At 40.6% G+C, this 20,183-nt stretch overlaps 1 protein-coding gene across 5 annotated transcripts in view; it reads right to left on the reverse strand.

Moving 5' to 3' along the window:
- TENM2 (teneurin transmembrane protein 2) overlaps positions 1-20,183 on the reverse strand; it is a gene marked incomplete at both ends in the record, with an annotated part of 540,785 nt that overhangs the window by 20,632 nt on the left and 499,970 nt on the right. For 4 of the 5 annotated variants that reach the window (XM_080627345.1, XM_080627344.1, XM_080627343.1 and 1 more), the window contains 9 exons: positions 20-894; positions 1,386-1,540; positions 3,045-3,277; positions 7,293-7,313; positions 10,246-10,495; positions 11,999-12,142; positions 13,251-13,518; positions 14,152-14,413; positions 16,492-16,611. In XM_080627345.1, coding sequence (XP_080483471.1) covers positions 20-894; positions 1,386-1,540; positions 3,045-3,277; positions 7,293-7,313; positions 10,246-10,495; positions 11,999-12,142; positions 13,251-13,518; positions 14,152-14,413; positions 16,492-16,611 — 2,328 coding nt within the window. The remainder of the gene's footprint in view (positions 1-19; positions 895-1,385; positions 1,541-3,044; positions 3,278-7,292; positions 7,314-10,245; positions 10,496-11,998; positions 12,143-13,250; positions 13,519-14,151; positions 14,414-16,491; positions 16,612-20,183) is intronic. The other variant, XM_080627346.1, reaches the window with a different exon arrangement.

Raw genomic sequence — 20,183 nt, forward strand, 5'->3', positions numbered from 1 at the left:
GAGCCAAAAACATTCTTACTCATAAAATGTTGTCCATCCTGTTTCATCACTCTTCGTTGCTAAGAGACCACTGTTTCCATTATATGTCATTAATCCGAGCTCCAGGGTCTGTGTTGAGACTAGCTTGAGTCCACCATTAGTGCCAACAGCCAGCGTGACAATCTGATTATCCGGCATCAGTAAATGGCGGGGCATCCCACTGGCATCCCGACGGACCTTCAAGGAGTTGCCATTGTTGTCCATCACCTCCGTGACATCGTTATCGCTGCTATAGGTGAAATTGTACAAGTACTCCCCGGTAACAAGGCTGAGAGTGTACTGGTGAATCCCATCAGCATTGAAGACATACAGCTCCTGTTCTCCTGGAGATGCAGCTTCATATTGGTTAAAAGAATTAAGAATGGGCCTGTTTTTACTGACAGCCCTAATGCGGATATTTCCAAGATCAGCTATGTAGATGGTACCATCTGGGGCCACAGCTAAGGAAGATGGTGAATTTAAGATGGCATCAGTGGCATACCCATCATCCCCAGAATAGCAATTACAGTTGACATCATTTTTGCAATCACAGTCTGAAGCTGCCCCTGCAAGAAGGCATATTTCTCCATTGGTAGTTACCTGGCGTAGCCGATTAATTTTTTTTTCATCTGTCTCACTGATGTAAAGAACTCCTGTGTGTGAGATGGCAATGGCACTGGCTGATTCAAGTGCAGAGTGAATAGCCAGTTTGCTAAGAGAGTAGTCTATACCAGGAACCTGGCAGTGCATGGGGCGTCCAGCAATAATGCTAACTTGATGATTTTCTGTGATCCGTAAAATAACATTGTTCTCTAAGACATAAAGTGAGTTGTCCATGGGATTGACAGCGAGATCAGTAGGCCACTCCAGCCGTACCTATGAGTTGCACAAATTATTACTGTAAAACTCATAACTGAAAAGTACACTTCTAGTGTTTAAAATTCCATGTGTAACAACAGCAAATTAGTGAGGGGTTTATCAGCGTAAATCACGAAACCAAGTCATGAACGGCAACTATTTCAAACAATGCTTTTGTTTTTCGGCAATATTAAAGCTACGTGCAGTGGTAACTTTGGCTAATTGTGTTTCTGTGCAAAGAATGAATGCTACATTGTGGAAGCTCTACAATAATTACAGAAAAACAGGCAATTAAGACAATAACTCCCATTATCTCAACCTTATCTCGCTACAGTTGCATAAATAACCTGTGTTAGCCACAGTAAAAGGATGGTTCACTCATTTCAGTAATGAATCAAAAATACTACCATCTTGTGCTGCATAATGTATTTCTTAAGTGGCCAGGCAGTCATCCAAAACAGATGCCCATCTCTTCTAAGGCAGAGAAGAAAATAAATGCACTAAGATACCTGGGTGACATCCATGCTGGAATCACAGCTGAGTGGTCGAACAGCAGTTAGGTCATTGGAGCCCAGCAGGGTTGATATAATTCCGTTCTGATCCACTTTTCTAATCATAGTGGCATCAACAAAATACATGAGACCATATTTATCCACTGCAATTCCTGAAATATAAAAACCAGGCATCAGTGAGGCTCCTGGCTTCAAGGCAGGCTTTATCCTGTTGACAACTTTACAAAATGGTGACAGTTGTTCGCTCCCCCTGTTCTTTCCTCCTTTCCAACCTGAGCACAGGTCCTGGATCCCTCCAAGTACCTGTAGTTCTGCTGAATAAATGGCATCAAGCAGGTTGATTCCTTGGGGCTTTAAAGAAAACCAAACCACAGAAATCCCCACAACATGTCAAAGAGCCAGTGGAATGTATCCTCTTACTTCTAAATTCAAACTCTGTATGATACATTGTGTGAACCCTATGAAAAACAAAACCACCTCAGTTTTAATCTCAGAAATTCGAAGTGTTGCTTCGTCATCTGAAGGATCTCAGAATTTTTAGAAATCTTTTTAAATTTCTTTAAGATTTGGAAAAATGAAGAGGACATTACAGTCTTTCAGGATTGTTTTTTAATTCTTTGACCTGTTGCAGCAAGGAATATGGGAAGAATATCTGGTGTTTCCAGATGAAGACACAGGGGTTTCCAGCCTAGGAAAAAAGGAAAGGTTCAATGCCTGTCACACTGGGAGTCCTTAGAAAGGAAAGGCACAGAATGAAAGGTGCTCCCTTGGAGGAACAGAAGGATGCTGCTGCCTGTAGTGAAGGAGGGCAAGCTTTTTCTCTCTTGCCTTTCCTGCTTTGATTTGGTGCGCTGCCTTGTCCGTTTTGTAGGCTGAAAATAAAATATTGATCTAAAAATTCTGTCTTCAAATGGTTGCAGTGCTCATCCTGTTGGGCAGTGAGAGCAGGTACAGTTTTATCTTCTCAACTTCTACATAGAGGCTTACCTTCAAACATGGAAACAGCTCTGTCCTGTTAATACGCGCTGTATATATTAACTGAAACTATTACCTCTACAAAGAAATAGGACCTTTCATTCTTATTTGCTTTTACAATCATCTAGTTATTTTCAACCATTGAAATAAAACAAAAAAAAGTTTTCAGCACCTGGCAATACACCTGATCAATTCATCCTTACAATTAACATGAAACAATAGGGAAAAAAAAATCCTAGTAACAAATGCCCAAATTTCTGTCATCTTGAAAACTTTCTGTTAAAAATTAGACACTGGAAAGGGCAAAAATCCTGTTATGTTTCCTCTGCCTCTGAAGAAAAAGCAAACGCACAGACTAGAAACTCAGATGAAAAGCCGCAGCAGGCAGTTTTTCTCCCCAAAGACTATCTCAAGCAGTGATTTGTTCCCCAGTTTACATGCTTGCTTCTTGGAGTGAGCGATACCCTGCTAATTTGTGTTCTGTTCTCCTTTCGCAGCATTCACTGTTGGGATAATAAAGTTTGCTTTAACTAAACAAAGCACGAACACTTGCCAATCCACTGTAATTAAAGCCCAGAATAAAAACTACCAAGCAAGGAGTGATTTAATTGCCAGATAATTATTTCCACACCCAGCCCAGTCCCACACAGTCATTTTCTCCAGCTTCTTTTCCTACTTTACCTCGAGGGCTCATGAGGGTTGCGTCCACTGCCTTCCCTCCATCCCCGCATCTGGCTTCGTCAAAGGGCAGGCATTGCTCTCCAGTCCCTGCCACCACTTCAGAGTTACCAGCTAGGTCTTTCGTGCCAGAGAGAGACTTGACTCTGTATATCCGTCGACTATTGGTGTCCGATACATATAGTGAGCCTGAAACAGGGTCCACGGCCAGATAGTATTTATGAGCAGGATTGTTGCTTTAGAGAAAAAGAAAGCATAGAACAGAAAGAGCTGAGCAGTCTAGAAACTTCACAGGCTTCAGAACTTGGATACTCATCAGGCACAGAGAGATCTGGAAAGAAAGTCTGACACCTTCACACTGAGGTGGGGTCTGAGGGACTACCATCTGCGGCTCTAATGTGATTAGGGCCTGGTCAGTGTTGCTAAAGGATTGCTATTTCAAATCTCATTTATCCTCCTACACCAAACCTGGCACAGCAGAGCCCAATAAGCCAAAGCTGCACAGCAGACTTGCCTCTTGATCTCTTCTGTCCTTTAGGTCTGCTCCATGTCAATTCTCTTTAGCTTACCTCTACCTGCTGCCCCCCTCCCAGCCACCTTGTTTAACTTCTCTTGAAAGCAGAAGTCATGGGAGCAAGATCATAAAATCAGCTTCTGAGTCACTTATATTACGCCACAAGATTTGTGAGGTCTTGTATAAATAGGAGGCAGAGGCATAACAAATTTATTCCTAAAGCAAATTTGTTCTCATTCATTCTTATCAAGAATCTCATTTACGGCAGATGAAGTTGATTATATAGCTCAAACCAGAGACCCCAAGTGTCTGACTTTAACTCCAAACCTTCTGTTATTGAAAAACTGGTCCTCAGTTTGTGATTAGAAGGGGCGCTCATATGGAAAGCTACCTCTCTTCTGAAATATATGGGGTTTTGACAGCTCGTCACGTTTTGGAACTACTTTAGCAAATCTTCTGCAAATTGAGAAATGTCAATCTTTGCCATATATATACATTCACACACACACAACTGCAGTGCAGAAATATTTTCAAAGTCTTGCCTGGCTAGTTTAACTCAATTTAGTTGGATTTTAAGCATGATGTGAATTTTGCAGCCTTTGGTGCCTATGGATGAGTGTAAATAAGATCAATGGTGGTTTGAAAGCATAGAAGACAAATGAAGACAAGAAGAAAAAAAAAATGAAGGTTACTTACCAGTAACCAGAGATATTTGCCTCCAAATATCCACACTCCTAGCTTCATGTGACAAAAGCACCCATCTCCAAGAGTGAGGATACACAGAGGTAAGTTATGATGGACATAAGCCATTTCAAGATCAGACTGGCTGAAAATATCATAAGGCCACTTTCGGCAGGTGGATTTATCAGCACCACAAAGACAACTGCGTTCATGTGGTCATGATCAGATTACGAGTCCAAAAATGAGGTCCAAAAATATCACTTTCTACAGTTATTTTCCTCTATGCCAGCCTTTGGCATGACATGATTTTAGGTCAATAACAGTTCTAAAGCTGTAGAAAGGAGGAAGGAGATTGGTTTGATCAGCATTCAGTCGGCAGAGGTAGTACCATCTGCTGAAGTCTAGGAGTGTAGAAATTAGAGATGAAAAAATACAACAAACAAAAAAATACTTGGCAGGTTCATTTCATGCATGGATCTCAAAGTACTTGAAAAAGATGGGTATTACACCCATTTTACAGAGGAGGAAACTGAGGCACAGAGAGGTTAAGTGGTGTAGACAAAGTTATGCAGGGAGACTAGTGACATGCTTGCGATTAGAGCACAATCTCTTTATTCCCCAAGTTCTTCTGCTTATCTTCAGCAGCAGACTGCACCTCTTCACTAGGCCCTTACTACATCCTTCTTCTCCCTCCCAAAGCTCAGTTTTCTTTGTTGCCTAACAAGATATTTCTTTGCACTCACAAGGTTTCTGCAGTCTCTCAAGTACCTGTGCCATTCAAACACCTGCACGTTTGTCCTTGAACAGAAATTCTGACCTCTTCTTCCCCACGCTCTCTCCTTACGCCGAACAAACCCTGCTAGGACACTGGTGTTGTGCAGCACTTCACAAATACAGCCAAGCTCAGCTAGAGGCTTTGCAACAGCAGCGGATGAGCCAACAAGGAACTGCTGTACCTGCAGGCTCTGGGCTTCAGCCTTGAGTGCCCTTTGCCTGGCCCTGCTGAAACACAGGCACCCACCCTGGCTGGATGGGGAGGCCCGGGGCAGGTATGAACTAGGTGCAGACACAGCTGCCGGTCCCATAGGTGGGAGCTGTGGCAGCAGTGCCTGCGGGAGCCGCGCTGCTCCTGACATGAGCCACACTGGAAGTGTCTCTTCAGACATGATTTTGCCAGCTTGTGCTGCCTTCCTGAGTGAGCACACCCTGCTTCCCTCTGCCCACAGCTAGCTTCAGGCACGGCCCACTGCTACCAGGATGGGGTAAGGTGTAAGTCAGGGTAAAGAGCAATGGCAGAACATTGGGTTATGTCCCTCTCCTCTTTCAGTCATTGGTGTGTCCACGGAGCTCACCCTGCCTTTCTCCCCTAGAATCTCCCTCAGGGAGTCAGTCATGAGCTTTTGTTCCAGACCAGGGAGCAACTCACTGGAGCTGCAGATCTGCTGCATACCCCTTTGCTCTTTCCTGGGCTTGGTAAGGGAACAGATAGTGACAGCATGCTCCATCCCTGGCTTGGAGCAACCTGCTCTAGTGGAAGGTGTCCCTGCCCGTGGCAGGGAATTGGAACTGGATGATTTTAAGGTCCCTTCCAACACAAACCAGTCTGGGATTCTATGGCTCTCCACATAAAATATTTGAGAGACTTTAGCAGCAAACAACTGGTGGAAGGTGACGTGCACTCACCATGTCCCCAAAGAAACTGGGAGATTATTACCTCAAAGAGCGATGTATTTTAAATGAGAAGTAAACATTTATCAAACCAGCATCTGAGCAACCACAGACCTCTGCCTCTCTTCTCTCCGTGCCACTGGAATCTTTTATTCAAATTACAGGAAGCCAATGAATGTACCTGGTTTTAAAAGATTTCCCATAACCTTCAGTATTGCTCAGAGGTTTCTGCCAATAATGGCTCTGCCTCTTGCCCTCCACAGTGACTGCAGCAGATACCACTGGGCAGCCTTGCTCTGTTCTGGGAGGGAGCCCAGTGCTTGACAGCACGTGGCACAAGCAGGATTAGCTTGTCCTCCCTTTTCTTCTCAAATGTGCATCAAATTCACAACCCAATGACAGCTTTTCTTTCAATCCAACCAGAAAGAGAAGTGCCCAGAGCAAATCTCTAAGCATCTAAAAAAATAACTAAGCTGAGTTAGTGCAAACGAGGAGCCTCAGCATCACCAAAAATCATCAGCAAATTATGAATTAATTCATCCAGAGAGGAAAATTTAGTGAAAATTTATACTTGCTATACCAAAGTATACTGTAAAGTGGAAATTATAATGTTTAACCTGGACCATCTCTTGTATCTAATTGTGTCACAGAAATGGAAAGTATGGTTTTAAAACGGTGATGCACAGGACACTGTGGAATACTTTCTTGTTCTTGCCCTTGATAGTCTCCAGGGTGAACATCCTCCCTGTCCCGGAAGATGAACAAGCGTTTCCTATGCTGCTGTCATCAGAAGCCCTAGTGCTCAGGTGAGACAATGAAAATCTCCTCTCCTAACATCCGGGTAGGTTCTGCCTTCCCCCTGCATCTTACAGCAACTGCATCTAGTGGTTGCATACAACCAGCCCCACAGGTTGACTGACTGTTAAACGTATTTGATGAAAGAAAATAGAAACTAAATTATGAAAAAGGACAGAGGGTTCAGAAAATCATTAATGACCAGAAAATGAGTTTTTGACCTATCTGCAGTCATTAGTGCTTTTGTGAACCTTTCTGGCATTTGTAAAACCGCTGTGGCAGTTTACCTCAACCATTTAGACCAATTATAGACAGCAGGGAGAAGTGCTTATAGAGAAGTTAGCTTGGGGTTCATTATACTGGCATTCTACTAGAAATTTCTAATTACCGTCAGAACTTATTTGGTTGCTTTTTGACTACATTTCATAATTGCTAACGCTTATCATATTCATAACACACAATTAGCACATAAAAATGTTTCTATATATGGTACATGAAGAACATAACATTACACAAGAAGCACAACACAAAAAGCAAACACAATGAAGCAAACAAACCATATCAAATTATATGGGAAAGAGCTCGTGTCTTACCTATGTTTAAACTCTTTATTTCTTTATAGAAAGGGAACAGAAGAAAAAAGAACAAACAGTTAGCTGAAGAATAGATGGTAAAGCAAACATAGTATTTGTTTTATTTTACAAAAGGACACAGGAGAAGATATCTCTTTTCAGCACTAGCCTTTGCTTGGGTTATGGATGAAAAGCGACTGGGAGCTATAGAGTTGCAAGCTGGTTCTCTGCCCCCAACCTCCACCCCCCCGTATATTTTACAGGACACTTTCTAGACCACTGAAAGAGTTTCTCACATGGAAATATGTGTATCTTGTGGGCTAGGAGCTAGAAAAACTGGCACTTTTCTGATTACAGAACAGGGGAGAGAGAAGCACTGGGCTCAGGCTATCATCTGCTAGTTGGAGGCAACCTCTTTCATCAAAATAGTTTTTCAACAAGCTATTTCTAAACAAATTTCTACTACAGAATATACTGTCCTTTCCTCCCAGTTCCTAGAATAATTGCTTAAAGCAAGTTTGGATGCTACTTGGTATCTATTTAAGCCTATCAAAGCAAACCTGAGGGTAAAAAACCACAACCCTTCTAAGTGAGCAGTAAGATACTGTACAATGGGCGATAAATAGCATTAAAGGATCCCTAGTTTACCACCTAGACACGAAGTCAAAGAAAAAGTGTCCTTTACTTCCCAGAAGTAAATTAATACATTCCCCACACTACAGTGTTTCACTGTGTCTAAGTCATTTCCATTTAGAAACATCCAAGGAATGAAACAAAGAGGTGCATGAAAACTCTCGAGCTGCAGTACTCAATGCACAGCCCCAAACTTGCAATACCAGTGTGAAGCGTGACATGCAACACTCCTGAGTCAAAATTCCTATTAGCCACTCAGAGCAGGCATCTTCATAAAGGACAGTGCGAAGCAAATACGCACACTGGGATGTTCTGACTTACAAAGTTACTCAAGATTTATACTGGCTTATGTAAAACCAAAATTTCATCCATTGGGAAATCTAAATAGTGTGTATTTGGTTTTTAATACTTATGAACATCTTATTTGCAATGTTATTCAAGCTACTTCATACTAGCTGAAGGCTGGTCTCATTCTTATTTAGCTCAAATCGTCAACCTCTTACGCATGTAACTTACACAGATTTTAAGTTTACCACAGAATCACAACTGCTGCTACAGATGATGTTTGCTGGAAGGGACCTTAACTCCCTTTAGAGGATCAGGTGACAAAAGATATCACTGCAAATCCTAAAAATCTGTGTGTCAAGCTATTTGCAGCTGTCCAATAGCACTCAAAATGCAATGGCTTTATTGTTCATTGCTAATAGCTGCAACAAAAGCTATGGAAAGCAGACCTTCCTAAAAGTAGAGAGAAAGTGGACAAAAGAAGATTAAGAAGTCCATCTTCTGTTTTTTTACAGATGTTCTCATTTTCCCTCACACATGCTAAAAAGCCCAAGTTCTCTTGGGCAAAGCAGTCAGACTAATAACTGTTTGTTGTAAACTTGGAGACAACATTTTTAAGTATCAGGTGGGCTGGGAAACTCTCTGTCTGATATTAGCAAGTGAGGTGCATGTAAATGCCTTACATTAAGTATTCAAATTTGAAACTGTTTCTCTTCACCTATAAAGCTGTGATCCTATTTACTGGAAAGCTAAACCAAACTGAACAAATTAGAAACACAAAAAATCAGCATTATATACCTTATAATGCAGAGCTACAATGTAAGTTGAAATAAATATTTATAACAGGTCGCACATCCATACCAGCTCCCTCCTGTGGTTTATACTGAGCTGCCAGCAGAAAGCACGCCATGATCTATGACTTTTTGGAGTTTCAAATCTAATGAGGCAGCCTGATGGTGTATGAGGTGGGTGTCAGAGAGTGATTTCAGGGTACTACTGGCCTGAATTGGGACTCTTTTGTGGTATAAAATCAGAATTCACAATAGTGACATCAACAGAATGACAAGAATGGAAGAGAGGTGTAGAATAGAGCTAGGCCTCCTATTCTCTCACTGTCCAATCATTTTGCACTTTCTCCCACTAATTAAAAACTAAAAGTACAGTGGAAGAGAGGAACTGGCTATGGCCATATCATTAAAAAAAGGCTAATGACCTAAATTCACTCTATGGACTTTGCAGCAATATGCAATTTACAAGAGAATTAATTCTATTGCCTGAGTGGGCTGCAGAAGTATCAGAAACAGCCAATATAAGCTATCTTTTTTCTCATTTTTCTGTAAATACTCAATATGCTGTAACTATAAGGTCCAGTTACATGAGTTACAGTTTGAAGCAGTAGCTCTTGCCTCTCCTATACGAATGAAGAAAGGCGATGGAACAGAAATGGGTGAAGTGGTACACTCTGTGCTCATGCCTTCCCTAATAAGTGACCAAATCTTAATGCTGGGGAGGGGGCGCAGGATGGAGGGGACAGAGGTACAATCTTAAAAGGAGTTCTGATGATGAAAGTGACTCTGTATGTAAATCTTAACTGCACTAGTCAATGTACAGAATACAGAATAGACTCACAAGCATGGGAAAGCAGTGGGAAAGTGGCTGCCAAAACCATTGACAGGAATACCTTCCTGCTAACCTTGTAAATCTGTTTGAATTTGCTTATCTCTGTGGCTCAATACCTAAGGGCAGTCAATTCTGCAGTTTTCAAACAAAACTAAACGATGCATAGTATGGAGGGGAGATTGTATCAAATGATCACCAACAAGAAAGAACATGGTTTGTCCTTTTTGCACAAGCCGGTTTGTCCTTTCCTCTAACTTCTCTATAGTTATTGCTCTGATAAACTACAGACTTTGAACTATGCATTTCTGTGCCCCATTTCTCCACTGGAATTTAAATAGGTTGAAAGTGACAATGTTTTACAAAATTATAAAAAGTAATGGCAAAGGCTGGTTTGAGCACAGGCTACAGAAATGAAGCAATAAGGTTAACACCTTACCTCAGCTCCAATATACTAGTAACATTCCTGGATGGGAAGATACGACGAATATAATTAAAATCTCCAACAAAGAGACTTCCATCAATACCCACTGCCAGTGCTACAGGGGCCAAAAGCTTATTTCCTTCTGCCAGACCATTGCAGCTGGGACAGGATATGCTTCTTCGGCGCCCATTCCCCATAATGCTGGTTATCACAGCTGGCTGCTGAGTTAGAAACTGATTTTCTCCATTGCCTTTGTGCAATATACCTAATAACAAAGAGGAGAAGAAGTGGTTATTACTGTCATTCACTGCAGGGGACTTCAGGTAGTTCTCTTTTCAACAGCTGCTGTTAAGGACTGTACACTGAAATGACTGCAGCATTTGCTCCTTCAATGATGCAAAAAGAGTGGAAGGGCTTTCCGATAGTGAAAATAAAGGTTTAATGAAGATGCTATGTTAAAACCCACACACATACACAACCACAGCCCCAAACCTAAACCCAGAGTCTTTTGGTATTCATTATGAAAGAAAACACTGCCATACAATTCTCTGGCCTGTCACAATGGTTTAGATTGTCTTACTAACTGGGAAGTGAGAAGGCAAACAGTGGATGTGTTCCTTGTTTGTGTCCCTGGATCCTCTCACTCCAGTTTCCTATGCTACATTTTGTCTGTAATTTCATGCCAACCTTACTGTTCTCGTTCCACCTTTCAGTCTTTCACACTTTTTTCATGCAAAATGAGAAGTGAGAAATGGAGGCACAAAAGAAAATGAAAGCACAGCAAATGGAAAAAGAAGAGAAAGATCAAACTGGAAGGGCTGCTAAAGATCAACAAGGGAAGCTAGTGGTAAGGATCCTTAGTAGGCTTCAAGAAATGCCTTCAAGATGGGGTTTCTTCTCAAAATATTTGTTCAAAGAGCAGACCCCTGCTCCCTGAAGGGAGTGGATCCTCTGCCAGTGACCATTTTCAATGCCATCAAAGACTGCAGAAACCTAACCAAAAAATTTTAGCCTCATGTTCTCTTGGAAATGCAGTTGTATGATGCTAATGTAACTGGGTCCCTGCTGGTGACAACAGTGAATATCATGCACTATTCAAGTGACTATCTCTACAGCATCTGACTGCTGCACAACACCTGAAGTGTGTGCAAAATCTTGCCTATTCTGAATACTATTTTAGGTTTCTTGAGTAACAATATCCTTTGCAATTGGTTAATGCTGGGATCAGCAGGAAGGCTGCAGAAAACACTTCACAGGGATCAAATGAAATATATGCTAAGCATTCAGCTCCCTAAGGTATTTCAAGTAAAATATGAAGACCAGGAACATTCAGCTTAGGATATGTAAAGACGAAGAAAAGGGAGGAAAAACCAAACAGGTGACAAAGGAGAAGGACAAATGAGAGTCAGTATCTCATCACGGACTCGCTCTCCCTCTAAGCCCCATCTCAGATTAGAGGGAAAAAGGTCAAATGGAACCAGGATTGGGGGTGGTTATCAGAAAAATAGGTAAGGAAGACAGAAGGACATTACAAGGGAATAAATGAACAACAGATTAGAGAATAAAGGACTTGCTGTGCAGAACAGTAAAAAATTTGTTGAAAGTCTACAAAAACCTTCTGACAACTGAAACATGTGCCATGCCTTCCTGAGCCACAGGCAGAACAAAAACACTGGAGAAACTGCTTTTTTAAGTGTAAATATAATGCAAATAAAAAGGGTTCACAAAACTTCATACAGCACAGAAAACATGGAATTAACTAACTCACCACTCTTGACATTAAGTACATGATGTTTATCCAAAGACCATCCTCCTAAATTTGAAGGATCTAGTTCAAATCCTTGCAGCAGTGCTGTCCTCTTCTCCCATAAAATGAGACTGGGGCAAGTCTCATATTCAAACCCCACAGAAACTGAAATAAAATAAAATCTAATATACTTGCTGAACAAACACTGAATTAAATGTCCAGAGCACATTCAAATCATTCAGCATTCCAGCTCCCCAGCCCCTCAAGATGGAGGGATTATATTCCTCTTTTTTATTCTACAATATTAAATTCAGATCTTTGACTAGACACAAATTTGAAACTTCATTCACATGTACTCTGCAGGGATCTGATCACTTCTCTTTGAATAGCTGGCAGTGAGAAGTGAGAGTTTGGTGAGAGTGAGAAATACGGGGTTTAAAATATCATAAAATTATTCTATCAGATCACAGGATGAGATCAAAGTCTTCATTTGCTAAGTGTTCACAGGATTTATTTAGTGCATTCACCTTACAGACCATATACCAAGGAGCAGTGAAAAGTTTGGGTGCTTTTAAGCACACAGGCACTGCAAGTATTACTCAGGAAAGTAATATTCTATGCAACAATGTAAGAAAAGCTACAGCAAAGAAGATTTTAGAAAATATAGAAAAGATATCAGTTTTAAATCAGTTTTTCTTTTCACACTGGCACAGCTCTGATGCCCATTTTTAGCACTGCTGTATCAAAAGGGTTCTGATATGAAAATGAAAACTCAAAATATTATGATGATCACTCTTTTCCCCCCACCCACTAGAACCAAGTGAACTAAAGCCTGAACAGCATTAGAAAAGGACCGTTTTCATTTCAAATGTATTACACCACAAGAGGCTATAATAACAGCATGCATGAAAACCCAAATGCACTGAAGAATGCTAGCCAGCCCAGCAGGATGTTCATTTGTTAACTGAAAGAAAATAAACACATAGTGATGGACTAGGTTTCACCTAAGTTCCTGTGGCCAGTTTTTCCCATGTCTGGTCTAAACCTTCTAAGTCAGCTACCGATCAGGAAACACAGGCATGTTGATGGAGTTTAGACCCTCTGAATGTGATCTTTAATGTGTAAAAGAAACATAATACAAAGATAAATTGTGTCAGGAAGACAAGAAATGTTTAGTCTGTATTTGCTTCTCCATAAGAAGTCTTTGCAGTTTTCTTACTGGGAATTACAGGTGTTACTTGAAAAGTTTTGGAGCTTGAATAGGCTGACTTACCTACAGCATCTGACAACCCATAAACCTTCTGACCATACGCATCTGTTTTGTCCCAGATAAATGTATATGCCAAGTTGGGAGATGCCTGAAATGATTTTTGAAACAAATGCCCTTCTACTGCTACCATCAAATGAACTTTGATTAGATTCAGTGGCACAAGTGACTGAGTCATGGTGATCTTAAGTAAGGATTTGTATCCAGCAGTACGGGAACTCAGGTAGCTGAGCTTTATGCTAGAGCCAGGGATCTCAATTTCTTCATGAAGAACCTGAATAGGAAAAAGATCAAACATTTCACATTAGTGTTTTGTTATTTTTTTGAAGTAATGTCCCTTTGCATATTCTTATGAACTTATGACTTTCTGCTACTGGGAATGACTATCCTCAACTGACATTTCTGGAGAAATAACTCTTCGGCATCTGTGTACACTTTTTAAGAGCCCACTGCTGGCACAAGTGCAAATAAGTACAAGTACTTTTACTGCAAGTTATATTTAAGGGGAACATAAGAAATAAAGTCATAGGAACCAGTAGCTTTCACTAACAGTATAAAGACTAACTAAAGTAGTGAAACAACAGTATTGGTAGAGTTTTACTTTGTCCTGAACAGCTGTAGTTAGCACCACACACTTTGCATAATTACGGAGATGTACCTGATATATTGTTTGATAACAAGAAGGTGCACGGTAGTCAAAGATAAACGTGTCTGGGTGACATAAACCTAGGAAATCTCCTGCAGACCTCATTGGAAAACCTGGTATCTGTCAAAATGAATGCAGCTCTCTAGAGGCATTTGCTACAGCAATTCCAGGGGACAAATGGTGCCTCTGCAGTAAGCGCTCAGTTCAGTACTAGCACATGACCACTGATTTCCACATTCTTTTCACTCACACTGTTCTTACCTGGGTTTCTGGTACAATGGGATTCCGGCTTGGAGCATCACTGAAGAAAGTTGAAAGTGGTGATGAAATGATGAGTGGGTCAGGACGGACAAAACCACTTAGATCACAGCTGGGAATGGAGTTCTCCTCTGTCTTCATGGCAAGCGTGTCCATGGCATAGAAACTATTCCATGGCAACCATACTGTCCTTTCCTGACTCATAAATGGAGCCCGTTCAAAGTGCAAGGTTAGGGATGCTCCACCATTTGCCACCAAGTCAAACCTAGAAAAATGTGGGCTTTAGAAGTGACAAGACTGAATAATTCCTGTAACAGAATTCCTGGCTAATGAAATAGGTATATTGGTATACCTACAGCAATAGGTGTATGTCCTGGCTTTGGCTGGGATAGAGTTAGTTTTACCCCTAGTGGCTGGCACAGTGCTGTGTTTTTGCTTAAGGCCAAGAATAATGTTGATCACAGAGGGATGTTTTAGTTGCTGCTGAGCACTGCTTACACTAAGTCAAGGACTCTTCAGCTTCTCGTAGTGACCTGCCAGCAAGGACGCTGAGGGTGCGTGGAGGGAACACAGCTGGGACAGCTGACCCAAGGGATATCCTGTGCCATAGGACATCCTGCTCAGCAGACAAACTGCGGGGAAGGCTTGGCCAGGCCACTGCTTGGGGACTGGCTGGGCATCCGTGGGCGTGGGGTCGGCAGCTGCTTTGCACTTGCATCACTTGTGTTTCTTGGGTTTTAGTTATCTCTTTTTGTTACTTTCCTTTCATTACAATTATTAGCACTATTATATTACCGTTATTATTAGATTTTATTTCAATTATTAAACTGTTCTTATCTCAACCCATGAGTTTTCTCACTTTTAACCGTCTGATTCTCTCCCCCATCCCACCAGAGTGGCTGCACGGGTCTGAGCTGGTGGCTGGGCTTAAACCACAACAGTACTTTTTCAGTATTATGCTTCAAATTATCAATAATGGCAAGTGAACCTCTGGCCACTGAACAACTGAAATCCAGCCGAAACAAGAAATGATTTGAAGTTACCTGGACAAACCTTTTTCCTATATATTATAAACTCTGCATTAAGCAAATAAAAAATACCCAACAAACAAATCACCCCATTTATTACTACAAGTTACCTTTATATATAAAATCAGCAGAGAAGCCAAGTTCATATGGTGCTGGGCACTGAATTATCCCTTTTCTAAGAGATGCTGTCCATTAAGCACAGAATGGGACATGTGGCAGTAAGAGAATAGTAATGAAAAGCTTTGCTGATCGTGTTCTACAAGTCAGATAACAATTCCTGTGCCCAGGACAACTGATCTATCAGTTTTCAGAGAGATGAGGCATTTACTCCCACTTCCCTACATAATCAGAGCAGTAATATGCAGCTGCCCAGGCATTTTGAAATCTGGCCTGAGTAAAATACTTCCAGGTTGTTCTGACAACAGAAGTAGATATCAGTTGTTTCATGTAAATGCTGGCAACATGACAAATTACCCCTTGATTCAAATAACCTATTCAGATTTAAATACAGTTCAGCTCAGCATTTACTGTAGCATGAAACCACTGAAGTCAAGTACAGTATGATTTTATTATAACAGAATAATATTCTGGGAAAAATGGAAATTAAACACTCCCTATAGTTCATTTGACTCCTATTAATTATTTCAATTCAATTGTTTGTACGCAAGATGAAGATAAAATGGCAAATGTTTACAATGCACGTGTCACAGAGAAACTGGTTTAGTTACCATAGCCAGGAAACTAGATAAACCACGACACTCTGATTTGTGTTTATCTGAATTTGTGTGCATTTCAAATCAGCTGATACAAGGGGGAAAAAGCACTTTTTTGCACAGCAGGAAATTGTCTAAATATATTCAATTAGAATCTTTTGATTACATTCTACCCTGAAGAAGCTCAAAAGATAGCGGATCTTCAAAAGGGAAGAGAGTCAGAAGGGAACTCTTAACAGAACATACTCTTCTATAATGATACTTTTTTTTCCCTAGCAGTGTTTGCCTGCCTTGCATTTTAAAATGCAGTATTTTGGTCTCAGCTGGATATTACTGTAGTCCACAAATGTTTTCATAGATACAGAGTTATTGGAAAGGAGTGTGCCTGCTAAGACGTCATTATCAGAAGTCAGCCCTTGCATATCTACTCGCAGTTAGCGTTCAGTGCCATGTGAAAAATTACTTTTGTGTTTACTTAATAGCTCTTTGCCCTGGGAGGAATGCGATGCAGGGTACCACATGGTTCCATTAGATCATACCATCTGTTAATCAGCAAAGACACTACATCTGAAATAGAGACACAATGAAGCAAGCAAACTCACGTGCCATCCTGACGAGTGATGGTATAGCCATACTTTGGATACTTGACAAATGACACGTTGACCCCAACTAGAGGCGTTCCATCTGTAGTCACCACTTGGCCTCTTATGAGAGACACAAGACTGAAGAAGAAAGATAATTAAAGGTATTAAAGTTAGTTACAAAAGTTACATTGTTTATAAACTGAGTATTGGAACATTTGTGCCTCATTTACTCTAAATCAAAGATTTTTAGAAGATACTGAAGATGTTGGCCCAGCGTCATCTATATACTTATATTTATACTGCTGACCTATGCAGTGAGGTCTGTGTATACAGAATGGGAGTTGGTGCCTTCCTTGTCTAACGAGGCTTTGTTTCACTGTCTAAGGAGGCTTTGCAGAGCAGAAAACAATCTCATATTCAGCAATGTCAGAACTGTGACCTTGAAGTCCCACTGAAACGATACTTGGGCACTTCTCAAAAACCTCCCTGGGTACAATAGAGTGTCTGTGGATGCCTCATACACTAGGCAAATACAGAGTAATGTCATACCTCTTTTATACAACCAGTTTTCCAAATTGAGATTCATATTCACTCATCTTAGGGTGTGACTGATGTTTGTACACTGCATTTGGTCCTGATCTGCAACCTTTGCTTTTCACATTGTCAGCAGGTGAAAGGACTTTAAGGCCAGAGTTTTCTTAGCCAACAGGTTAAGCACCTTTGCTTAACCTAAGGGAGAAGAAGAGGGGTCATTCACATACAAGCCACAGTCAGTTTGTTCTCTTTTGAGAGTGCTCTGCTGCAGCTAAGAACACAGTAAGCAGAAATCGCTGCTGCTGCCCGCCTGGTTGCCTCCTCAGCCTCTGAGCACTGGAAGCAGCAAGTCCCACTGCTCCCTGCTGCACTGCTCTCCTGCACGACCAGTCTGTTCCTGCCCCTCTTCTCTCTCAGATGGAGAGGAGTCTCCATGCCCCAGCTCTTTCCCTTCCACATTCCCTGTACTCTGAGAGAAGCAGATTGGTGAGTGGGAAAAGCTGCGTGGTCAAAGGGAGATGGAAAAGACATCCTTGTAGATGTACATCTCCTTGTAGATGGCTTCCTTTTCTATACGGGAAACATGAAAAAAGGAGAAAGCAATCTGGGGAAACAGGGAGAGAGTTAAATCCTGCTGTAACCCATAATCTATGGGATCAAAAATGAGGCAGAAAAGCCCTGTTTCTGAACTGACTGTGCTGGAGGGACTGGAGCTGCCCCTAAAGCTTTGCAGGCTCCAAGCACGCCAACAAGCATAGCACTCTGACACCCAGCATCCCGATATCCAGCATCCTGACACCCAACCTGCACTGCAGGACACGGAGATCAAACTGAGCTGCTTGCCTGAAACCTGGTGCAATGCAGTTGAGTTCTGGGATGGCTGTAAGCAGATGGCATCAGAGCACATCTATTTGCACTAGTAATATCAGGGATCGCTTTCAGGTCTCTTCTATTAACTCCGAGATGTTCAAGGTACTTGATGTAAATTTCTAGCTGCATTAACTGGCTATTTAACCATCACTTCCTCCCATTTTTATTCCAAACAAGGTATAATATGTTCTTCACTATTACATAAAAGAAACTAGTTAATGAAAATTAACCATTTCTGTTACTTTGGTTTCAGAACTTTCAACCCTTACTCTACCCTCCAGGTCAAATTCTAATTTGCAAAATCAACATTTTGTAACAGAATATGGAATTTAATAGAAGCTGACCAAGATGGCATTATTCATTTTGCTTGAATTATTTTGTGTTACAAACATACAGAAACAGTTGTAGGAAGATAGTCACTAGAGCTTCTATAAGGGAATAGTAGAGAAAGCAGATTAAGGAAGAAATCATCATATTGTAGAAGAAAACTAATAATGTTCATGACAATTTTTTCTACCTTTAGTTTTCATATTTCAGGAAATAATTTGAATAAGAGCATTGTGGCTAATACTTTTCATTCCTAAAACACCAGCATGTGGGACATAATAGATAGGAAAATTTGTAGCTAAAATCTGGATTTATAAGAAGGACTATGTTAACTGATAGTCACAGAGAGGACAATTTCCATTTTGCAATCTTTCAAAAATCTTCAGAATTTACAAAATAGGTGATTTTTTGCAATCAATGTATTTTGCTATTTACTGCTTTAGCAGAGTAGGAAATAACTTTCTTTTTCTTATGCTAGTACTTGGAAAAAATCATAACCACTATTTTGTCCCAGTTTGAATGAGAGGTTGAGCTAAGAAACAAGAGAAGGCATTATCTGTTCTGTTAGCTATTCTTGAGACTGTGGCAGCTTCAATAAACGTGAAACTTGGAGTCTAACCCTGCAGTGCTTTTACAAAGTCAAAAATCTTAGTTTTAAAACCTTCAATTTGACACTTTGTATTAGATTTGCCTAAAATTGGTACCAAAAATAACAGCTGAGCTGTAGATCTCTCAAAAGCACCTTCATGACTTAGAGGTTAAGGCCAATTTAAAAATGTCATTAATATGCCATTTGCAAAGATGTGTTAAAACACACGACACACTTCAGATGAATAAAACAGAACTAAAACTCTCCTACCACCAGGAACCCTAGAAAAGATACTTAACATAAAGCTAAAATTTGGAATGAGATTTTTTCAAAGAGCCTCAGGATTGAAGTACCCAGCTCCCACTTAGTCTAGGGCTCTAATTCTTACTGTTTAGAAGACTTCAACCTCTATCTATACCTACACCGCTTGATTATTTCTAATACAGTTTCTAGTATTTCTTGGGTGGCACAAGAACATCTGCATGTCACAATACTCCTCTAGAAATCTGGAATGAGAATCACCTGCTTTTGTACAATACTTCAAGATGTAGGAATGAAGTGTTGGATCATGTTAGTAACACAACTAAACATTCCAGATGATAGTGCAATACAGATACAGGGAACACTCATTTTCATTCTGGGTGGCTTAATGAGGCAGTGGCTCAAGCACTCGTTACATACACTATGGCGCAGGAAACTGCCTGCTCCTCTTCATTCCAGGAAATTTTGCTGATCATAACACATAGAGAGCAGCAGGCACCAACCAGCCTATGGACTAGATGCCTTTTATACTGTAGCCTGGATTCCTTTTTGAACAATTGCTCAGCTCATGAATAAGCTTCACTCCCGCCTTGTTTTCTTTCTCATGCAACACTGCAAAAAATTGCAACAATTCTCCCATCTTATTTTTACAGAGCTGATGAGAAAAAAAAAATCACAACAAATTAGATGAAACCAGAACAATTTAACAATTTTCTATTATTTTGCCAAACTCCATGTGTGCATGCATAGAGCATTTTATAGCATAGAATAAAATCTATATTACATAAAGTAGGATCCAACAGGGATTTTCTGATAGAATATGGAAATCATTTGAACATACAATGGGGACCTGCCTGGTGCATCCAGAAATGTTATGATCCTCATTTTACAGACAAATATTTAGTGGCTTGCTCTGCCTCACCTAGTGAGCCTATAATGAAATCCTGACTGAAAAAAGCGTTTCCTGTAATGAAGTCCAATCTTTTGGGCACTATCTCAAATGAAGTTATTTCTCCAGTTTTAACCTTGGCAATATGAACATAATTAACATATTCATCAACTTCTTAGCATCTTTCCATGGAGATATATTAAATAATATTGATAAATAGGAACACCCCTTTTCTTGAAG

This window comes from Psittacula echo (genome assembly GCF_963264785.1).
Source record: "Psittacula echo genome assembly, chromosome: 11".
Lineage (NCBI taxonomy): Eukaryota > Metazoa > Chordata > Aves > Psittaciformes > Psittacidae > Psittacula > Psittacula echo.